Source organism: Centroberyx gerrardi, chromosome 17 (genome assembly GCF_048128805.1).
Source record: "Centroberyx gerrardi isolate f3 chromosome 17, fCenGer3.hap1.cur.20231027, whole genome shotgun sequence".
Classification (NCBI taxonomy): domain Eukaryota; kingdom Metazoa; phylum Chordata; class Actinopteri; order Beryciformes; family Berycidae; genus Centroberyx; species Centroberyx gerrardi.
In genome coordinates this window covers 21,194,835-21,218,423 of record NC_136013.1, presented here as the reverse complement: position 1 = coordinate 21,218,423, position 23,589 = coordinate 21,194,835, and the positions used below count along the sequence as shown (strand labels likewise).

General features: G+C 43.8%; 1 protein-coding gene across 1 annotated transcript; it reads left to right on the top strand.

The window, feature by feature from the left end:
- The first annotated feature begins 97 nt into the window (after positions 1-97).
- mia2 (MIA SH3 domain ER export factor 2) lies at positions 98-23,589 on the top strand. Its single transcript, XM_071918970.2, has 31 exons — positions 98-218; positions 414-547; positions 1,535-1,621; positions 1,886-2,870; positions 3,069-4,714; positions 4,895-5,054; positions 5,676-6,680; positions 7,161-7,261; positions 8,906-9,013; positions 9,882-10,013; positions 10,195-10,216; positions 10,393-10,481; positions 10,765-10,836; positions 14,207-14,317; positions 14,416-14,487; positions 14,629-14,733; positions 15,088-15,210; positions 15,779-15,979; positions 16,188-16,278; positions 16,922-16,989; positions 17,115-17,185; positions 17,312-17,413; positions 17,609-17,705; positions 18,034-18,101; positions 18,693-18,778; positions 19,011-19,124; positions 19,677-19,829; positions 21,301-21,471; positions 21,639-21,691; positions 21,813-21,990; positions 22,113-23,589. The coding sequence occupies exons 1-31, from the start codon at positions 98-100 to the stop codon at positions 22,346-22,348; spliced, it is 6,762 nt and encodes a 2,253-aa protein (XP_071775071.2). The 3' UTR covers positions 22,349-23,589.

The following is a 23,589-nucleotide window of genomic DNA, read 5'->3' as shown; positions in this document are numbered from 1 at the left end:
GGAGCCAATGTCCACTTAGCCAGCACGACTAGCTGAAGTTATTTTTCCCCCGTTATGGACATTTTTGACTTGATGCTCTCCTGTTAAAACATCCAGAATGGCTGTTTCACAGTCTCACGTATTCCTGTGGAGCGCAGGCATAATTTTTGTGATTTTACCTCACATAAATCAGGGCTTGCTGTCTGACTACAAGATCTGTGGAGATCCCGAGTGTGAAAGTAAGTGGTAATATGTACGTGTACAGTATGAATTAACTCCATGTTGTTGATGATGATGATATGAGTTTTATATTTTATTTCTAATCACCTCTTGAATATCTTTCTGTGTCTCTATCTGTCATTGTGTGTGTGTGTGTGTGTGTGTGTGTGCGTGCGTGTGTGTGTGTGTGTGTGTGTGTGTGTGTGTGTGTGTAGGCCTGATGAGCAGGGTGCAGGCCATCAGGGACCACCGTGGTAAGGACTGTCGCTTCCTGAGCTTCAAAAAAGGAGACACCATCTTTGTTTACCACAAACTGACCGGCAAGAGACAAGACCTGTGGGCAGGAAGTGTACGTCTGATATTTCTGGATGTCTCAGTCTTCTTGTCCTTCTCTTTGCCTGTCTGTTTGTCTTTTTGTGTGTGTGTGTGTGTCTCTCTCTCTCCTCAGATACAGAACATAGTGAACACACATCCCAAACAGAACTTTATCTCAGGTTGTAGGTTAGAACCTGAAGTTAATCCTGATTATAATACAGATAGTTCAGGTTCTCAGTACTGATTGGCTGGGGAAGCTTTGGTAAAAGACCTGTGACTGCATCCCAGTTCAATTAAATAGTAATGATACAATAATATAATAAACACACACTTGAGACCGCAGTTCATTTAAATATTAATGCCCGGCCTAACCCAAAATCATCACCACCCACACCGCTACTTGTGTCACGTAGCACTTTGTTTAGCTACTGTTCAAGAACTATAATTCTTGGTGGAGGAAGAATATTTAATTATTTAACTGCAAGCCTTTACTTGCAGCACCTCATGTGGATCTTCAGTTCACCAAAAATGCTTGTTAGCACTGTTAGCATTCTTGATCAAAACAAAAAGGCACCACTAGCCACGTAGGCTATAGCTAGAGTTAGCTATCAATGGTATTGATTTAGCATGTAGCTAGTGGTATCTATTAGGGGTTTTAAAGATAGCTTAGGAAAAATGCTGAAAGATCTTTCCCCTGCAATTTGAAAAAAAAGTATGTAGTGAAAAAGTATACTATTCTAATATTCATGATGAAAAGTTGACGATTTGGGGCTCAGTGGCTCATTCAGGACCTGAAAACGTCTTAAAATGTCGTCAATTACATTATCTAAAGGCAGTTAATTGCAGTTAAATATGGCCAAACTTCTTAAAATATAGTGTTTTCTTGTGTGCAGTTTTTCTGGTGAGAAATCAGCCCAGTCAGCCTATAAGCTATTTTGATGGGACAACAGTTGCTTTCATTGTTATGTAACATTTTTTGGCCTAACAATTCACGTCTTCTTTGTATCCTTTTTTATTTCAGATTGACAAACAGTCTGGCTATTTCCCAAAGGACGCAGTAAAGGAGGAGCAGGTGTATGCAACTACAGAGAAAATAGTGGAGACACAGGTAAACAGGCTTTGATTTCAGTTGCTCTTTAGATTACAGACTGTGAACTAAACACTCTTACACATAGTTAGTAGACAGGTTGATCGCAAATTAAATAGAACCCACTAGACAGTAATAAGTCAGAAAGTCCTTCCTTGTTTTAAACTGTTTAAGCCTAGGATTAGTAGTCTTAGTTTCCTGTAGGAGAGTTACTGTTAGTTACAGTTTTCTAAATAAATGCAATATTACTTATTCATGCCATCCTTATCTCCCCTCCTCATTCAGAAATTTGATTTTTTCTGTATGGATGAGCATGGCTATCCCATTGACTCTGACACTGATGACGATGATGATCAGGGAATCCAAAACCAGAAGTCAGAAACCACCCAAACCAGCCCAGACACCAATGACAACAATGCTGAAAGTCCCTCAACATCTGAAGATCCGACTACAAAACCTCCAGTGTCTGCCCAGGAAGTCGACAGCACATCGACAGAAAGTGACAAAAACAACGGTGACGATGCTGCTGCTGCTGGGACTCATGAGGAAGAAGACTCTGGTGCTGATGATAATGAGACACCTGAGGCTCAGAACAAACAAGGTGGGTCTCCCTCCTCTTCCCCCTCCCCCCCCTCCTCCTCCTCCTGGCTCGGTTCATCTGTGACAGGATGGCTAGGTCTGGCAGAAGAGGAAGAACCTGGCGATTTGGCTGAAGGAGAGAAAAAAGATGAGAGACAGGCCGAAGCTTCTATCACTTCTTCGGTGACAGGATGGCTGGGATTGGGAGGAGAGGGAAAACCGGACGATTCCACAGAAGGCACGAAAAAAGAAGAGAAAAAGGGAGAAGAAGTGAGAGAAACCGACGGTTCTTTGACTTCAACGGTGACTGGATGGCTTGGTTTTGGAGGCGAGAAAAGAACAGATAATTCCAAAGAAAGAGAGCGAGATGGAGAAGCAAAAGAGGAGGAAACAGGAGAGACATTCAGGAGCAGGAGGTTGGCTCTGGATCTAGACAACAATCAATTACAGGATGAGGAGAACAAAGAGATGGGGACATTGGATTGGCTGGGAAATGGACTGTCCAGCACGCTTGGGTTCGGACTGACCAATCAGGAGTCGGGGCACCAGGAAACAGCTGGTGGAGGAGAGGCTGAGGAGACAATCCAGGAAGCGGAACCACCACTATCTCGCTCTTGGATGGATATAGGGATCGGGGACGTTTTAGGTTTCAGTAAAGATAAGGGTGGAACTGACGAGACTGCGGGAAGTGGTTTGAAAGAGAGAGAAGAGACACAACCTGCACTGACAGAGGAGGGAAAGACAGAGCCAAGCAAAGAAAGGAGAGAGGAGGAGGAGGCTGAGACTGAAACAGAGACAGTAATAAAGGGAGTGGATTCCAGTATTGGCACCAAAGACACCAGTAGATCAGAAGTGCTAGAAACTCAAAAAGATCAAAATCTCCCCTCAGAGATAGAGACAGAGTCGGGTACCACAGCGTCTCTCGATGCTGATGGTGTTTTAGATAACTTGGACAGTAAAAAGGACAGCATCTTACCCAAAAATACTGGATCTGAGGAAGTTGATCACAAAGTCTATACTCTCCAGAACGAGTCAGAGAAAGAGTCCCAGTCGGTCTTCTCCGTAGATGGATTCTCTTCCATGCTGGACGGCTTTCTTCAAGTAGATGATGAGGACGATGATGACGTAGATAATAAGGGTAAAGAGATAGTAGATGAGGAAAGATCAGCAAAAACCATGAGTGAAGTCGATCAGGTTTCTACTCACAAATCAGCAGGGAATAAAGGTGAAGATGAGGATGTTGATGATAGTGAACAGAGAGATACAGGAGTATCAGCGGGTGATGTTAATCAGGATTTTATGACCCAAACCAACATCACCACCCAGGGTTCCGGTTTGAATTCTGTGGATTCTGCATTGGATTCCATGGGACATTCTGTGGGTGAAGATGAGGAAGATGACAAAGATGAGCGGCAAAGCAAAAAGACAGGGATGGCGGATGAGGAAGGGGCACAAACCTTTACGAATCAGACTGAGAACACAAAAGACTCCACTGAGGCGTCTGTCGAAGTTGAGGCTAGTGGTGATGATGATAAGGATGAGGAGAGTAATGCGGAGACGGAGCTACTTCACAGAGATATCCAACTAACAGGTGATGACACTATGCAGACTGAAGACCTAACACAGCAGAGCCAAGTCAGCAGTGATGAAGAAGACAGCAGTGGAAAGAGTTGGCCTTCCTCTTCCACAGCTAAGGACAGCGATGATAAAATCCCCGGAGAGGATACCGTCTTTGCTCCTCAGAGCGTAAAAACTAGCGCTGATGACACAGATAGGATAGCCATGTCTGACAATGACACAGCAGAAACAGAAGAGACCTCGATGAAACTGGAGGTTGACACCACTCAGGAAGAGACGCACCATGAGTTAGGACAGGAGGGAGAGACACACCCTGCTGAATCTCTTTATCAGGATAGCTCTCAGGAGTTTGGCAGACCCCACTCTACCAGTCTAGATACTGAAATTCCCAATGAAAACGCCTCAGAAGAGGACAGAGGCAGATTGGCCTCTAGTGAGAGCACATCCAATCAAGACACGAATATGGACAATATAGATCAAACCTCTGTATCTCCACAGATGCCAGAGGGAGACACACACAGTGATGGTGATGCAGACAATCTAAAGGTAGATTATGCTGAGAATGAAGCTGAGAAAGAGGACAAAAACAATGTCCAGCCAGCTCAAACCGAGAAAGAGGCATTTGGCTTTGAGAAAGAGATCTTGAATGAAACTGAGCTAAAGTCAGCTAGAAGGTCTGAAACAGAAACCAACCACGTACAATCATCTAATTCTGAGTTTGAAAGTGAAAACAGTATCCAATCTGAAACTCCCACTCAGAATGACACTGGCCGGCTAGAGTCAGTGAGTGCTGAGGAAAGGTCAAAGGCTGAAAATGGCTTGGAAACAGCAGCAAAGACTGGAAAGAGACAGACTGAAAGCCTACAGAAGGAAGAGGAGAGTGAGGAGGAAAAGAAGGAGGAGGTAAAGGATGTGGAGAAGGAGGGTATGGAAAAGAAGGAGGTGGAGGTAAAGGATGTGGAGAAGGAGGAGGGTGAGGAAAAGAAGGAGGGGAAGGATGTAGAGGATGAGAAGAGGGGCGAAGAGGAAGGGGAGAGTCTGGATAAGAACAGGCTAGCGGCAATTAATTCGAGTCTGGGCGTGGATTCGACCAGAGAAGTGCCTGTAACGGAAGGTTCGAATGAGCTTTATCCTCAGGCTGCCGAAGATGGATCTGTGACAGACGGCGAAGAGCGAGAAGAAGAGCAAGACGACTCTGAGGATGGAGTGAGGTCAATAGATGAAGGGGCGATAAAGACAGGAACGCATAATCTGACGGCTGACGATGGTCAAATATTAGCGGAGAGGAGTGAAGAACGTCAGAAGACATCCATTGAGGGAATGGAGGAGAAGAGGAGAGATGAGGTGAGGACACAGGAGGAGGAAGAGAAGGAAAAAGAAATGGAGGAAAAAACATCACATGAGGATGTTGAGTCTGATGAGGGGAGAGAAGAGGAGAGGAGAGAAGAGCAGAGGGAGAGAAAAAACAGTGAATCAGAAGTAAGTGGGAATGAAGAGATTGATAGCAACAATGCTGATGGCATCTTTGATCACACTCATAGTCAGTTTGTCATTGGTGTTGCTTCCAGTGATACGGTTGGTGGTTTGGCAGCAGATCAGACAGGAAAAGTCGAGCACAGAGACAATGATCGAAAGTATTCAGGCGAAACCAGCATCCCTCAGCTTTCTACTGACAAAAAGGACAGAACCATTGATGGGGACAAGAAGATAAACCTTCAGCATGATGATGTAAGTGTGAACGAAGGAGCTGATAGGCTGATGATGAGTAATGATGACAGTAGGGTTGGTGATGAATCAACCGGCAAGGCAGAGGGAGAAGGGGAGATTTCAGCTTCATCCAGTGACACTGTTGAAAGTCTGGCTGTGATATCTGAACAGACTGTTTCAAATGAGTCTAATGATCCTACCGGTTCTTCAGATGCCTCTGAAGACCAAAATAGAGGCACAGTAATGCCTGAAAGTGGAGGAGCATTTGGTCTTTTCAAAAACGCCTTCAGTTTTTTCAGCCCGACACCCAGCACCCAAACTAAGGACTCCAAAGAACCTGCGCCCATTCTGGACAGCAGACAAGAGGAAACATCCCAGCTACAAGATTCTCTGACTCCTGAACAAGATCTGGGTTCAACTACGGATTCAACTCAGGTTCACATCCAAGATTTGCACCCCAGCACTCCTGCCTCCCCGTCCCAACAGCAGCCCCAGCCTTCTCCTCCCTTTACCGAGACCCAGGGATTATCTCTGTCCCGCACCGAGTCCCATTCTCATCAGCATTCCCCATCTCCCAACACAGAAACCCATCTCAAAACAACAGCAGCAACACTCTCCAAACATTACAAGACCCTCCTCACCCATATGAGCGTGGAAGAGACCACCGTTGTGTTAGAGCTCTTCGGGCGACACAAACTGCAGTGGTTGGATTACACCTTGGGAAGCTCGGACACTGTGATGGAAGACCCTGATAATGATGCGTCCATACTCTCGGATATGGAAAGACTCTTGCATCACCACAGGGAGACGCTGATCAGTCCTAGCGTAAGGCTTGTTGATGCGCCGCAGGAGGACAAGGAAAAGACCAGAATGCTCATCGCCCTTCAGAAACTAGATATGCTGTTGGCGAGAGTGAAAGAGATCATCAACACAGGGAAATCAGACACAAAAGATAAAGAATCCACCACTGAGGAAGACCCAAGCAAGATAGAAGATTCTTCTGCAGGCCTGGATGACAACACCCACAAAGATGAAGTGATGGGGGAGCAGAAGATAGGTGGACAACTGGGTGGAGAGATGGGAAAAGAGGGGCAAACTGAGATAGAGAAAAGAGGAGGGACGGAGAAAGGAAGTGAAGAAGAGAGAGTGTCCCTTGAGAAGCCAGTTATAGAGGTGTCCAGTCCTCACAACCAGGCAGGACCACAGCCAGTGGAAGGTATGGATGACCCAAGTGTCCTTTCATAATGGAAAATGATTAAAAGATGATTCACTCATGGAACACCTCTCATCCAAACACAATGCGTGACCAGAATCACATGTATAAAGATGCAATATACCATATACATGATTGTTTTACTTTTACATAGACAGATACAATGTTGGTCACATCAAAGCATTTTAGCCAATGTTAGCTAATTTGCAATGACAGTGCTTGGAGCAGATTAGTGCTCTTATACATGTGAATTAAGGGGATCTTACTCTGATTAATTCCCCCTTCTGTTGCTGTCTTTAAACTCAAGTGTTCGAACTGAACTCATGACCTTTGTCAGGTCATCCTCTCTCACTCTCCTGTTTTTCCTGCCTGTCACTTGCTACTGTATACAATCTGATAAAGCAGAAATACCATAAAATAATATAAAAAAGGGGTGCAGCTCTAAATACTTCTGTGTGTCCCTATCTCTGACTGTAAACACAGGGGTGATGAAGCAGCTTCTGGACTCTGTTCATCAGATTGCTGGAGATGCAACCACTCATATTCTTGCAGTGCGGGAGCTCCTCAAATGGCTTATTGTGCAGGTAAGACTTGTCAGCAGAGGCCAAATGGAGGCTCATGGAGGCCAAATGGAGGTCAAATTGTGCTTTAATGTTCTAAGCTGTAAGTTAAGTTCCATGTCATAGTCAAGGCAATATGAAGGCTCTGTAACTGATAATTCTGTACGAGCCTGTGAAATCAACTCAAACTAAATGTTAGAACTCATGGAAAAAATATCCTCTGTCTTATAATTTTAGGTTAGGTGGCAAAATTGACCAAGGCTCCTCCCATACTTCAAATATTTGAAGGGTATAGCTTTTTGTAAACCCAAATCTGATTAAAACCTGAAAACCCAAGTAATAAATTATATTCTAGTTATGTTTTTGAACAATCATTTTTAGCCTAAACCCAATCCAAACAAGAACAATTAATGTTGTAGGCCTACCACCAGTATAATTTAGCTTTTGGCTAACAAATAGTGTTCATTGTCTACTATTTTATTGCAGCAATGTTTTTATAATAATGGGAACTGATGATGGCTGAGGCAAAAGGAAAATGCCATCCTTTTTACTGAAATTCATCCCAACCCAACCTCATCATATTTAGTCAGGCAACATTGAGTTTGCAGGCATAAATGCCAAGTGAAGGATCATTTTGTATGGGCACCTAAGGTCCCTCTGGGCACACAGCCTTGGACAGCTGGTTGTCCCGTACTGTCAAAGGCCTCCATTGGTCCAAACAGCTGTTTTGAAAGTGTCTACAATCTGTGAAAACTGGTCCTTTAAGACACTGAACTTCTGACATGCTGATCTATCTGACTGCCTCTGGCATGCAGCGTTGCCTCCTTCTCAGCTGTCAAGCTGGCTTAGGCCCTTCAACGTCACTCACATTCCTTAGGGCAGGTCTCTATTTCTCTCACCGAGCCAGCTGGCAATCAACACTGCTCTGAGGGCAAATTATTGTAAAATGAGAATTTGAGAGACCAAGCTATTTGCTGGTTTCAAATGGATACAAATGAGGTCATTTCGGTGAGTATCAGGCTATTACTGGTCAGTGTGTGGATTGAAATCTCTACCTGTGTCCTACTTGGACCAACTTGTTATGAGCCTGTGGTTGTAACTCAAAGCAGGTGACACATGGTCACACGCTCTTCCAGAGAGCATGCCTTTTGTGTGAAACACTGGTTTAATAACACCAACGTTTGAATGATTATATTAGTTAGTCGGGACCTCATCAAAGAGGTTACTGAGAAGATTTTTGTTTGTTTTGGTTCCACCTGTTTGCTTTGGTGTCACTTTAAAAGCGTCCCGATGTGCCAGTGTGGCGTTCTACAATTGGTGACGTTGCGACTGAACCATTTAAACTGGCGGGGGTGTGGCTATTACTACATGAGACTTTTAGCGCGCCAAAGAACACATATTTTGTTCAGTGTCCTTAAATGTACCACCATATAATATCTTTGTCCTATTAGTGAGCAACAGAAATCTGGCATACGTTTCAGTGAGTTTGTGGAGAGACTGTAGTATTCTGTGCCCCCCTATGAACGTGCCACATGACGTGATCCTCTCTTGAGCGTCGGTGTTGTGAATAGGATGTGAGGTGAACTTGCCGCTAGCCCAGTTGACAGCTTCGGCATCTGTTCCCAAATGACAACATAAATGTACAAAATATTACTCAAATGAAATAATTTGGAAATGGCGGAACACCTGGCGAGTGAAAAACTGGCCAGCAAAGCGGACGACTTTCAAGCGACGGCGGAGGCTTACTACAGTATCGCCGTGGAGAAAGTGAAGGATGTACGTTATGTGGCAGTTTTTGTTAGCATTAGCAACCTAGCTTTCACAGCTTAACGTAACGGACTACTACTAGGCAATGGAGAACATCTCTTCGCATCTCTTGTGACTTTGTGCTGTTCATTTTTAATTCCATGTATGTGTTGCCAGTGCCATTAACCAGCTGTCAGGGCTGTCGTGGTATTTCAGTGTTGCGCTTTGAAATGTTCAACGGATGCTGTTGTTGGCCAGCTAACTGTCAGTAACGTTACTGTCAGTCTGTTCTGTTTTTCTGTTTTTCATTTGTTAAGATAGACAGAAGATGTCTTTGAATCTTCCCTGAAGAAAGAAATCCACTAACCTAGCTGTTACCGTTCTCGGTTATCATTTCCTTCTTTTAGCAATTGTGTAATCACTGCCAAGTCTGTACAGTATTGACAAAAACATTAGTTCTCTGACTGCCAGGAGGAGATAGGTGGGCACCATGCAGTCACCAGTGTTTTGGGCTTGTATTGGAAAGAGGCATGGCTGAGGTTACAAACTGTCTTTTCAAGTAGTGATTCTTTAGCTACCTGGACCAAATGTAGGCTGCAGGCCAGTTTCTGGTAGCTCCCCATGAGTACTCATACACAAAATGTACTAGCTATTAGGAACACCTGTTTTTCTGTTAAACTTTATTTAGTCTGATCAGGTGAAAAATAGGGTGCAATTCAGTACTAAGGTGCTAATATTTTGTATATCTATATATTTTAATGAGTCTGGGTTTCAAAGAGCGAATTGTACAACATTTTGATTCCTGTTTTAGAGTCTTTGATTGACACCAGCTCCTATATGGTATTATATAAGTATTAAATTGGGTATAACACCACCCCACCCCATTCCCCCTCTCCAGGTTGTGTCAACGCTGCCTGATGACATCAGACCAGGGCCGGACCTGTACGGGTTGCCATGGGAACCAGTCATCGTCTCCAGCCTGGTGGGGCTGGTAACAATGCTTTTGTTCACCTGTCGATGTTATAGCTCTGTGAGTACACACACACATACATACAGACAATGATGCTGTTCATCTGGATATGATGTAGTTCTGTGAGTTCATACATAGACACAGAAACATGACACCTATTCTACAGGCAATCAATCCATTCATCAATCCATCCATTTCCTCTGATGACTAATCTCACTGTTCTCTCCCTGTTCCTCCACAGGTCAAAAGCAGAATGTATCGAAGTAAGTTCCTCTTACTTCTTCATTCACATCACAATTCTACAGCTTGGCATCACTGATCACTGTCATCTTTCCCCTCTCTCTGTCCACTGTATACTGTTCCATAAAGCAAAATTGTCATAGAAATAATTTAAAAATAAGTCGGTGTGTGTAAATATTGTGTATTCCCTGTGTCTCAGGTAAAGAGAGGCATATGGCTGAGCAGGTGGCAGAGCTGCTGAACGAGAAGTGTAAAGTCCTGGAGACTCTCAGCAAATGTCAACAAGAGGTACTAATGCAGATGCTGACTGTCTGCTGGTCTAGAAGCAATTCCTGTCTGACATACATTGATCCATTTAAATTTAGCCTTATTAATGTAATATGTTTGGTTTTCCACAGCTTGAAAAACAACTGACTTAGAACAGAGAACAGTGTGATCAAAAACAGCAAAAGCAGAAAACTCCCCATTACAAATGAATAAGAGATATATATCCAAATAACAACACTTGGTGATTGTGGGTCTCTTCTGCACTTAATCTGATTTTTTTTCTTTATTCTGTGTTATTTTATAGTATGATGACCTGGAGGGCACACTGAGGGACAGTGGTGTGTTGGCCCAAACTGAAAAGACAGAGAATCTGGAGGTAAGACAGAGAAAAAGAGAAACTAACAAATGTCTGAAACCTTGGAGAAATCCTCAATTAGATAAATAAAAAGTGTTAGAATATTAGCCATCATTCCTAGGAGGGTGTCTTCTACTGTGACTGCACATCAGCTATAATCCAAAAAGAACTGCACATAAGTGTATTTAAACTACATAAATAATTTACACAACTGAGACACAAATTAACCACAATAAAACAGAACTGTTGGTCTACCACTAGGGACTGTATCCTGTCACCCTGTGTTTGGAGGAAGTCCTAAACTTCCGACTAGAGTGAGGGAAAAAGCCTATTATTTTGGGCTGTGCAAGGCAAATAACTTCAAGTTCATTTGGTTTATATTTTGCATGATGTGCAAGGAGGTTTTATAGAAGATAATGATGTGAAGCGCCCAAAATAATGTTCCTAGATGCTGTGTTCAGCATTGCTTTGGCAAGGAAACGTGTGTATAATAACTCATTTAGGATGGCTTTTTTCTTCTTTTTTTTTGGGGGGGGGGATTTTGCAGGCGAGGCGGGCGTGTTCTTTTGTTAATGTGGCCTGCTTTGAATGTTGAATGTGCTGCGGCAAACCCTGATATTTACATATACATACTGTATATGCACATATATTAGTGGCGAGATTAGTGGGTTAGCGAGCTAACTTTGGGTTTAACCCTGGCTGTTCAGTCTCACGAAGGTGGCTCACTTTTAACCGGGGTAGATCACCATGGTAACTTATGCTGCACGGCTAACCTGCTCCGGAGCAGGTTAAGTTCAGACTATCAGATCAAAACGGATGAAAGGCCCGCCTTCTGACCAATCAGCTCTCTGGAAACAGGGAGTCACCATTCCTACAAGATCCCGATATGGACAAAAATGCTGTATTCAAATGAAAATGACAAGTAATAAATGAAACTGTTGGCTAAATGTTGAATTAACAGACAGTAAGAAGTGCTGTTCGCAGTGATGTGTTTACAGACCAGTAGAATCACTTTGCTTTCCATGATAGTTTATATCGGAGATATGGCGGCTACTTAATTGACAATATTATTAATGAATGAAAGTTACTGTTGCATATTAATTGCGCTGAATTTTTTCATTGGATTCCAGACAATGTTTGGTTTGATGTAGGCTGTTGCATTCATATTCCATTACCGAAGAACATGAGGCCGACTTTATGAATAGAGAATCTTTTTACAGCCTCATGTGTCCACAAACTATTTTATCAATGGAAAGTTTGCCCACTGTGTCCTAATGACGGGGCAGTTCCTCCAGTAATCCTCTCTAGCCTTGGTAGCAGAAACGATGTTACTTTTCCCGGTTAGTTTTGTAGTGCTGCCATTTATTCATTATAATTGTATAATTATACTAATAATAATAATATTTGTTCTTCTTGAGAGAAGAACCCAATGTTAGTATCCATTTCTTTCCGATACCCATGTGTTGGAAATGTCAACAGTATATATTAGGGCTTATATCATCCTATAATTAGGTCTATTTATTGTCTATGGCTTTTATTGTTTGATTATTATTTTATTTTCGCCTATTTCTATTACTTCTTTTTATAGTTTTGCGTATATATTCGATATCCTTTTCCCCGCTGAATCATATTACTTTTGCTGCTGCAACAATCTAATTTCCTCACGGGGATCAATAGTTTAATCTTATCTTATCCAGATTGTCTGATCTGTTGCATGTGATTGGCTATTTGTTACAAACCCCGCCTCTTTCATGTGAACGCGCTTATCATAGCTGGATAGGTAAATCCTGGGTTGACAGAGCCAGTTGATAACCAGCTACGTGAGATCGGTTATCAGGGAACACCAATGTTAGGTTTAGTGAAGCCGGTTAACTCAACGATAGCCTGACTTTGTTGAACTCGCTTCGTGAGACAGGCCTCTGGTTAAGGAGGGTGTTTGCTGTTGGTGTTTGCTGTTGGATAGAAACTGTTTGTGGTGGTGAGTGATGCAGCACTGACACACCAGCAGAATCTTCCAGAGGGTAGGATGTCAAACAGGATGCAGCCTTGGGCTGATTTGTGTTGATGTTGGGTCGAGGTGGCCGACTCTTGTTGCCTCATTGAGTGGAATCTTCGCTGTTCTGTATTCCTCTCTATTTCCTGCCTTGTGAGCCTGCTCCCTGTTTCTCAGCTGCTTAAGCTCTTTGGTAAAGCATGACTTGTTGTCCTTGTATAGCACAGTGGTTTGTTGTTGATATGCAGACCTACAAACGAAATTGTAGGAGCACACAGTATCGCTTGTTCACACATCCAAAAGTGTCTCAGTCGGTTGAGTTGGACAGGTCCACACTCTCCTCCCCCACCACCACCTCCTCCTGGAACCGTCTTTTCACTGTTGCCTGAACACGTTTGGCCCTCTCAAGCATTGTAATGTAGGTTGTGATTATCTCAGTCATGGCATGTCTGGAGCAGAAGGGGGCGCTGGGGAATGCTTGGTACAATATGCTGACCAGCTGCTTGTACTAGGGAAGTTCATTGTCCAACCCGCAGTGGTTGAAGTCTCCAAGGATGATGATAGCTGAGTTAGGGTGTTTACTTTCCAAATCAAGTGTGTGTTCTGCTAAGAGCCTTCCAGTTTCATCAGCTTTTGCTTGGGAGGGACAGGGATCTGACTTGTTTCGCCTGGTACAATGTTAATGTATATTTTTTTCACCTTTTTGTTAGTGTTGAAGAAAACTCAGGAACGAGAGACAGTTGGCAGTTCGACAGTTTATTCAACACAGATTGGGAGCTAAGAAACTCAAAAAAACCTACAGAATTTTATAGTGTTGAATATTCATATGAGGAAGTAATGAAATGTACATTTTAACAGTAGAGTACTAAACTGGTAATAATGTATAAGATTACTGTGTGACCCTGTGGGATTATATAATCAGTATTTTGTAATCATCATTTATTTTGGTTTGATTTTAAGCTTTTTTGCTGTATGATTCATTAATCTCAGTCTGGTCTTGGATTACTGACAGTTGTCTCATCCTGGCATTAACAACTCAATGGTGCTGGAAGGTTGGTGATTTTTCCTTTGTTTTGTTTAACAGCCCATAATCATCCTTGGTTAGAGGACATAAAGAAGACTGTACTATTTTCAGATGTTTCACATAAAGCCACTAATACAAGTAAATTTGCATTCATCGCCTGACCCCCCATGCCAAGGTTGTCTCTCTACTGCTCTCATTTGTGTGGGACCTAAACTCAGACACCACTGGTCTGATTTTTGGCAATACTTGGATGGATGATGCATTTTGGCACTGTGTTCTGACCCCCCCTCCTCTATTGTTCACTCCTCTCTCTCACAAACACATAGAGAATAGAGATTTTATTCTAATGGCATCTCTTCTCCCTCCTCCTCCAGGTCAAAGCCAGAGAGTTGGAGCGAGCTAAAAGGGATTCGGAGAGGGATCTGGAACAACTGAAGGAGCAGCTGGACTGGCAGAGAGAGCACAGGATGCAGCAAGAGAGGAGGGTAGGAACACACCCACCATCATTAACAGTACCAAACTATGGCAGTCTTGTTAAGTGTGATATGGATTAAGTAGTAATGTTGTGCTCTTATCCCTCCAGATAGCAGAGCTTGAGGAGAGCATGAAAACATTCGAAGAAGAAACCAAAGAACTCCAGTCACAGGAAGAACAGGTGCAGTCCTCTTCTCCTCCTCTTCTCTTCTTCCTGCCGTCATTCTCCTGTCCTCTCCCCTCTGCTTCCTCTTCTTCTTTTCCTCCTCTGTTCCGTCTCTCTATGGTTCATGTGACAATATATCTGTCGGTCTGTCTCTAGGCACAGACCACTCTGAAGGTGTATAATATGAACAGTGACCGACTACAGAGGAACCTGGAATCAGCCGGAGAGGAAAACGCACTGCTTCAGGAGAGCAACACACAGGTAGGACTCCACACACACATGAATAAATAAATAAATATATTTAATATATAAGGTGAGGTGAATTAAGGATTTTGGGTACTGCTTAGCCAAATTTCTGCATTTTGCTACATCTACATATTAGATTCATGTATACTCTGTACAGTCCATGTGCACTTTTCAACTGTATGGTTCATCTTTGCATAAAATGTGCGTGAAACATACCACTACATCCCAAGATATTATCCTTCTTTCTCTTTCTCTCTCCCCTCTCTATCTCTATCCCCCTCTCACTGTCTCCTCTCCCTCACTGTACCCCCGCCTCCCCACCACCGTTGTTTCATCTTTCTCTGCCTGTGTGTTTGTTTCCTTCTGTAGTTGCGACAGCAAATGGAGGGATGGGTGGAACGAGTGAGTGAGTTGGAGGGGGAGATGAGGAGGTGTGAGGTTTCCTACAGCGGGATGCTGCAGGACGTGACCAACAAGGACGAGCGCATCAAGGTATGGTTGGTTCTATGGTTTGACCCATGGTTTTACCTCTTTTTGGGTGGAAGCTGCCAATAGCAGATACTTTGTGTTGATTCACTATCTTTAAATTTGACCATTTTCATGCCACAAACTTCCAAGTATTCAGTGTTTCTCCCAGAAAAGCCATCATATGACACATGTGGAACTCTCTATTGAAACCCATACTAATGGAATTTTTTAGAAAAACATATGCAAGCATAGCTATGGGGATCAAAATGCTTTTAAAGGCTTCGCATGCACAACCAATCTAGTATTGATTGCGTTGTTGTAGACTGACTTGGACGACATAACAGGCCAATGTCAGATTTTTAATGAAAGGCCAATATCAGCCTGACATTTGGGTCTAATCCTCTTTGGGGTTGACTAATAACCTCCTCATTGTTCTAGTACGCAGCCATTTTGTATCCTTCCTAGAAAGCATTTGGTTCAGTTCATTTTAGGATGCAGAATAGTGCAAGTATAGGTAACTTGGGCATATGGATTCAATGGTGTTACATGTTATGAGGGACTTCGTTGAAACTAAACACGTGTGTCCTTCCAGTCCCTGACGGACCGGCTGCTAAGTATGAAAGCATGGGATTCAGACCTGGAGGAAGAGGAGGGTGAGCAGGAAGGAGAGAGGGAGACCTCCAATGGGACCGCAGGAGGAGGAGGAGGGGGAGAAGGGGAGAATGGAAGAGGACACACAACAGACACACACCACCACCTCCAGAAAGTCCAGAAACTCATCTATGCTGCTAAGGTATTGGACTACACTGGGTACACACACACACACACACACACACACACACACACACAGTATTCATTGCATGTCATTTATTTCTCACTACATTAATATTTTTATTTCATAGCCACATAGCCATTGGCTTATTGCTTAAATAATAACATGAATGAACAGTTTACTGTTTCATTCAATGTTCAATACGTTGTGTTTTTATTTGTGTGTGTAGCTGAATGCAGACCTCAAATCAGTGGATGAGGACAAGGATAGAGTATTTGCCAAACTAAATGATGAAGTCAGAGCTAAAGAGGACCTGCAAGGTGAGTCAGCCACACAGTATCTGTCTCATCTCTTAGCAGTTGCCAATAAAGCCTTTGACATAGCCCAGACATGTCGGCTCCTTTAGGTTCCACAAGTATCTCTATGCTCATAGCCTCTGGTGATAATTAACATCAGCCACAATCATTTTAATGTGTGACTTACGACCACCTGTTGTCAGATCATGAAACAGTTGCATCAGTGTAGAGACCACTGTTAATAAGGTTTTAACACAAAACACAATTTCCAAACAGGGTGAAATGCTACTAACTGATATTCACCAGTTAATATATGCAACTGTTTCACAATCTTTGAGAACTGTTGGTTTCTGTCTGAAATTCTTGTGGTTAATGTTAATGATTGCAAGAGGCCATGAGCATAGACAGGGTGTCTGGATGTCCTGAAAAAGTCTTAAAATGTCTCATCTAAAAAGGTATAAAAATTTTCTCTAGTGTGAAATCAGTCCAGTCATGCAGATGTATATTCTGATAGATCTACAGATGTTTCCATTTTATTTCATTCCATTTATTTAAGATATGAAACAATGTGTAGCATCACTTGTTTCTGGCTAGATCAACCTTTAATCACTGTTTTTGTGTTTCTGCATATGCATGTGCATGTGTCTGTGTGTGTGTTTCTCTCCAGAGGGCATAAAGGAGCTGGAGAGTGAGAAATCATCATTGCAGTCAGAGGCTGAGCACTACACAGACCAGGTAGGTTTGACACCTACCGTCTATAGAGGCACACCTTAACTTTGCATTTGTGCGACATGGTGTCCCACCTTTAAAACATTCATCTGTTCGTTCATTTGCCTTTGGATTCATTTAATTCCCTCCAGGTTCAGCGACTGCAGCAGAAACTCACGATTATGACAGAAATGTACCAGGAAAATGAGCTAAAGCTGCACAGGTATAGACACACATGTTCAGACACACAGCTATACACACAGGCATAAGACATGCATGAATTTCATGCCAGCGATAATAGTTGTACAATTCCTATTGATGATGGTGATTAAAATGTGTGTGTTTGCAGACTGTTGACGGTGGAGGAGAAGGAGCGCTTGCAGAAAGAGGAGAAGCTAACTAAAGCAGACAGAAACATCACCTTGGCCATGGAGGAGCTCAACAACTACAGGTAGCTGCTGCTGCAGAAGAATTTATTAAACAAATCAGCAGTATGTAATATGTGGGTTTGGTGTGATATTCAGCACTGCTTGTGGAATTTTTACCCTAGGGCATTTGTGTGTGCCTCCCTGCCATGTACACACACACACACACACACACACACACACTTCAGCAGTCTCACCTATGTATTATTGTGTTCCTTCAGACAGCGGGCAGAGGAGATGGAAGAAGAGCTGGAGAAAACCAAACAGTCTTACCAGACCCAGATATCAGCACATGAGAAGAAGGCTCACAATAACTGGGTTAGTAAAACACACACACACACACACACACTGTCTTGATTGTGTAACCGACTGTGCGTTCACACCACCAACAAACAAACAGTTGCCAAAACTCCATTGATTTTCTGCCGATGACAGCCAATCACGTATTAGCATGGCTATATTTCCTGCCTGTCTCCGCAGCACACACAACAGGAGTCTGGTGTTGTATAGTAGGACACAATTTTGGTTTTGTGACAACCCTACTCTCATGATCCATAATGTCCTGAGCATAGCATGTGTGTTACTGATCTTGACTGTGTATGTATGTATATAGCATGCATGTTACTGATGTTGACTTTATTTTCAGCTGGCGGCCCGAGCAGCAGACAGAGAGCTAGCGGACATCAGGAGAGAGAACGCCCTCCTCAGACAGAAGTAAGTATGACTCAGTGCCATTTTACAAATTCAGTACCTTGGTTCTAATTGATTTGTCTGTAATATTTTTTTTACTATGGTCTTTAGTTCAAGCGATATTTGGTCGGAATACATTGTTTTGATTTTCACATCTTATTCAAATCTTGTAACACTTCAAAGTTTTAAAAACAAATTGAGTACTTAGGAAATTATATTTTCTCTACGGTATCCCTCACTGAGGCTTTCAGCCAAGCTTATTTCTCATATCCATTATTTCACTGAGCTTTGATGAACACAAGAAGGATGCAATGTTCTCAAGATATCACACTGAAGACAGTTTCACATTCAAAAATTCACACATTCTCACCTGAAAACCTTGTGACTTGACTTTCATTTGCTAGTTCACAGTTACAGTACTTGTGAAGAGAACTTTTTTTTTATGTTTGTGGCCCATGAAACCTATTCTATTACTATTTCAAAAACACATTCTGAATTCCTTAGAAAATTTAGAAACATGTTTTCATCAATTAGCGAATGTATTTTTTACTTGTATCTATATTACATATTCAGGTCCAGGTATTGTGTGTTAAGTTGAGCTGTGTTTGTGTGCAGGCTGACAGACACACAGTTTAAAATGGACACCCTTGACAAAGATCCCTACGCCTTGGACACCCTGGCTAGACCACTGCCTTTTAGAGGTTAGTATACACATGCGCGCACACACACACACACACACACACACACTCATTATTGAGGTTATATCCCATGGCTCATGGACCCTGACCTGGTGAAAGTGGAAGGTTACACATGTGCACACACATTTGCGGCCCACTGATTTGCCTGTTGACCTCAACCTTCCAGTCGTCAACCTATCGCTCACCTGTGACCTATGACCTCTGATCTCTTCGTCACCTGCTGTGGTGTTTCTAGGTGAAAGGTCACCGTACGGCCCCTCACCTCTGGGTCGACCCGCCTCCGAAACCCGAGCCTTCCTGTCTCCTCCCACGCTGATGGAGGGACCGCCCCCTAGACTGTCTCCTAGAAGTACGCATGCACAAACACACACACGCACACACACCAAATACATTAGTTCGTTTCATTAGTTTCATCTTATCTTACATACATTTCCTCACTTACTCATATCAGATATAGTAACCACACACGTTTGGCATGTTGGCGATGACCAGCTGGCTGTAGCATGGTGAACTACAGATGCTGTTTTTTTTACCCCATGGAGTAAAAATGATGAAAATATACTGTAGGTCCGTCCACATCTGTAGTAGCATGGTGTGTGTGTGTGTGCTCGCATGCTGTAGGTGCTTTGTAACGTCCATAGGGGAATGGACTGTAATATAATGATGACTCTGGTCTACTTGGTTCATTCTGTATACACTGATTGACATGATGCTCGCTCACTCTCTATCTGTCTCTCTCTCTTTCTCTCTCCTCCAATCACACATTTACTGGCCAAACTCTCTTGGTTCTGGTTCTTTTTCTCTCTCTCCTCTCTTTTCCACGTCTCTTCTCCTCCCTCCTTGCCTTCCACTGTCTCCTCGCTGCCTCCCTCCTTCTCTCCTTCCCTCCTTCCCTCCCCAGTGTCTCGTGGTCCAGTGGAGCCCCCTGGTGGCCAAGGGGAGATGGAGCGGAGTGGTGGTCCTCATTCAGACAGTGGCTCCATCTCCCCGACCTGGGAGAGAGATCGCAGGGGAGGACCGCCCCCAGGACCCCCCGGGCCCCTCAGACCTCCAGGTGTGTGTGTGTGTGTGTGTGTGTGTGAGAGAGTATCAGAAGGCTCCAATAGGCCAGCTAGTAATATCAGGAAGGTCTGGTAACCTCCACACTGACCTGTCCTGTCCTGACCTCTGTCCCAACATCCCACTGCTTCACACAACATAGAAGAACTGAACAGGTCAGGGATCAGTTGAGATCAGATTTAACACAGAGAAATTAATGTTTTCCTTCGTTTTGACACGAAACTAAACAGGGACATGTTTTTTTGTTAATGTTAAAGTCCCTTAAGTTGATTATATCAATAATTTTTCCCCTTACTCAACAAATAATATCCCAAATAATGTCCCAAAGAGCTGTTATGTTGTTTTGAGGTATTCAGTTGGTTACTGTGGTCCAGTGCTGGAAAATATATATAAAAAAACAACTGAATTAAAAGCTGCAGTGTACTGACAATGCTAGCACTGAATTGTGACCCCAAAGATGAAAGTTTCCTGCTCTTGTTATTAAAATGTGAATCAGCCTTCAAACTGCAGCTAGGAACATTTATTTTCCTGAGTCCTGGTTCTCAGGGGAAACATTTGCATGTGGCACTGCTGGATTTCTGCTGTGTCATCGACGATTCATCACCTTCATTGTGCTACATTATCTGCACCTGTGTGTGTGTGTGTGTGTGTGTGTGTGTGTGTGTGTGTGTGTGTGTGTGTGTGTGTGTGTGTGTGTGTGTGTGTGTGTGTGTGTGTGTGTGTATATATATATAAAATGCATCATGAGCCTGTGTGCTGCACCATATGCATTGTGATTGTGTGCAGGCTCAATGAACTGCATGCATTTCTGTACTAAATGCATTGTGACAGTGTGTGTGCTACGCTGATGATGTTTGTGTGTAAACTGAATGAATTGTGTGCATGTGAATACTAAATGCATGGTGGGAATGTGTGTGTGTGTATTGTGTTCAGTGCATTGTGTGAGGGAGTATATTTGAAACAGTGTTAACCATCAAGAGCTACAGTTGACTATGGAAATCATTGAGGCTCTATGATAAATGTGTGTGACTGTGATCCAGTAATGTGTTGAAGAGCCTGTATATCTCTAATATACATGTGGCAACCTGTCAACATTAAAGGGACAATCCACTCTAAAGCAGAATTCACACCTCATTCCTATGATGGAAAATTACGTGTATATTAAAAGTTGGAAACAAGACAAAACTCAATAACAATGTCAACAAATGACTGACACTTTATGGGAGGCTGACTTTGTGGTCATATCATTGTCCACAAAGTCAATCTCCAACTGTCTGTCAGTGGAGCAAGTGGAAAGAGTTGTTGATGTGCATAAATATTGACATAGCTATTCCTGTGAAACTGGAAGCTAAGTGGATTCAGAATATCTAATGCTCTCTGTTTCCCTCTACCTTTCCCTCCTGTCTCTCTCTCTCTTTCTTTCCCTCTGTCCCTCTCTCTCCCCCTCCCTCTCCTCTCTCTCCCAGGTTACATGTTTCCAGAAGCAGGAGGTCCCATGTACAGGAGGCCAGCACCTCCTCCAGGAGCTATGGGCCTTCTGCCTCCTCCCGGCTCCCTCGGCCCTCACCCTCCCAGGGGTCTCCCTCCTGCTGGACCCCCGGGACCCCTGGGACCCCCCCACCCTGCAGACATGGCTGGTGAGTCTCTCTAGTCTGAATCGCTGTTTGGCTTTCCTTCATGACGTTCTCCTCTCTCCGTATTCTGTTCCTTCACTTTCGTCTATCTGACTGTAGATGGGATTCCTTCGTCCATGATGAATTCACATTGTGTGGATGAAACTAAATGTGTGTGTTTCTCTATACAGAGGCAACGTATGGAGGAAACAGCCTTGGACCTGGTGAACATGAACACAGAGAGGTGAGAGACGTGTGTGTGTGTGTGTGTGTGTGTGTGTGCAGCTGAGTGTCTGATTTAGTTTCATCTCGGATCCAATTCTCCAGCCTCTGTGACCTTTAACCTTCCGTCTCTCTTCCTCCAGTCTGGTCTTGGGGAGCGCAGGACTCCCCCTGAAGCAGATCGCAGGATGGGGGACGCCCCCCCTCTGGGACCCCCGCTGGGACCCATGGACGGGCCTTTTCCCCGCAGACCCCCCTACGGACCCCCACCTCCTGATTTCTACCCTCCCAGGGGGCCGGGGGGGCCTCCCATGATGCCTAGTGAGTAGTGACTGCTATCGGTAGTATTACAATCATGTCATCTCCAAGTGTCAACAGTGTAAACCTGACTCTCTCTCTCTCTTTCTCTCTGTTTCTGTCTCTCCCTCTCTCTCTCTCTCCAGTGTGGGCTCCTCGTCCTCCTCACCCCGGCATGGCGTTCCCTCCTCGTTTCCCTCCCGGCGGACCTCCTCCTCCTCACCCTCACATGTCCTCCTACGGCCCCCCCGTGCGACCCCTCCCGCCCGACGGCCTCCCTCCCCCCTTCATGGGCCCCCCTCTCCCTCGCCAGCCCGTCCCGTCGCCAGCGCACAGCCAGTCTCCAGACCAGCACACACCTTCGCCTCACGACGCCATCTGAACCCGACCCGAGATTTCCACCTGTCATATTTCTCATTCACTTGAGCCGCGCGACGATTTGTTTTGGTTTCAGCTGAACAAGGTGGCGGATGGATGGTGGGCAGGTTGCTATTTTCCCTCTTTACCTTTTCCATAACATCTATTTATTAACTGGAGGGATGTATTTAATAATTAGTGTGAGCAAGAGGGGAAACCATCCACCTTCATTACTGTTAAATCTCCATTCTGTCTTTCAGTCTTGATGTTTCTCTACCTTTTCTTTGCTCTTTTTCTCTTCCGTTCACCTCCTCTCTCTCTCTCTCTCTCTTTTCTCTCCCATTGTTTCTCTTTGTCGCTTCTTTCTCTGCCCCATCACCCAACCAACAATATGAATTAATATCGAGTATGTGAGGCGCTTCCTGACGTCATGGTGACGGCAAGCAGGAGCGCTCAAGGACTACTTCCCGTTTCCTGTTTGGAAACCCAGCCAGCAGGAAGTCATGTGACCAGGCCTGTGCGCTCTAGTATGACTTCAGAGGCAGAGGCAAGACAGAAGTGTACACACACACACACACGCATAGCCGCCGCTATCTGTGTGTGTGGCTGCTTGTTTGCTTGACGACACCAGAAGGCTTTTTAATTGAACTCTTGATGTGTGTGTATGTGGACATTGTTACAGCATCAGTCCACAACATAAAGCTAACTGATCTCAGACTGATGAGAGGAATCACATTGTTCTTTAGGGATTAAGGTTATATTTTGTTACCATCCACACTGTCAAAGTCATTTAAAAGGATTTTCTCTCTGGTATCGCTGTCAAAGAAGACTTGGCATCTGGTTTTGTTTTATGTTGGACTGGACTGAGTTGGTCCTCTTGGTGTTGAATTCTCTAGAATGTTCATCAGAGGCCAAATGAGACCATTATCCCCAGATTCTCCTGGTTTCCACCACTAGGTTTATTCTTTCAAAATTCACAAATTTTCCCTTTGCATAGAATTTAGGATTTTTTGCAACATGGCTGTTATTCCAAACACATAAAACTGTGCTTTTGATCCTGTGTTGCTACCACTTCCAGTTGGCCCTGGCATGAAAAAGTGGCTTATGATCTCCATTTGTCTTTTGTAGGAATAAAGAAATTGAGTGAAAAGACAGAATGAGCTGTGACCCGTCCTCAGACACAGAGCAGTGTGTTGAATGGACTGACTGGAAGAGCGGTTCCTTTCAGTGCCAGAAAGATGAAAACTATGTGGATTTTTGTAAAAA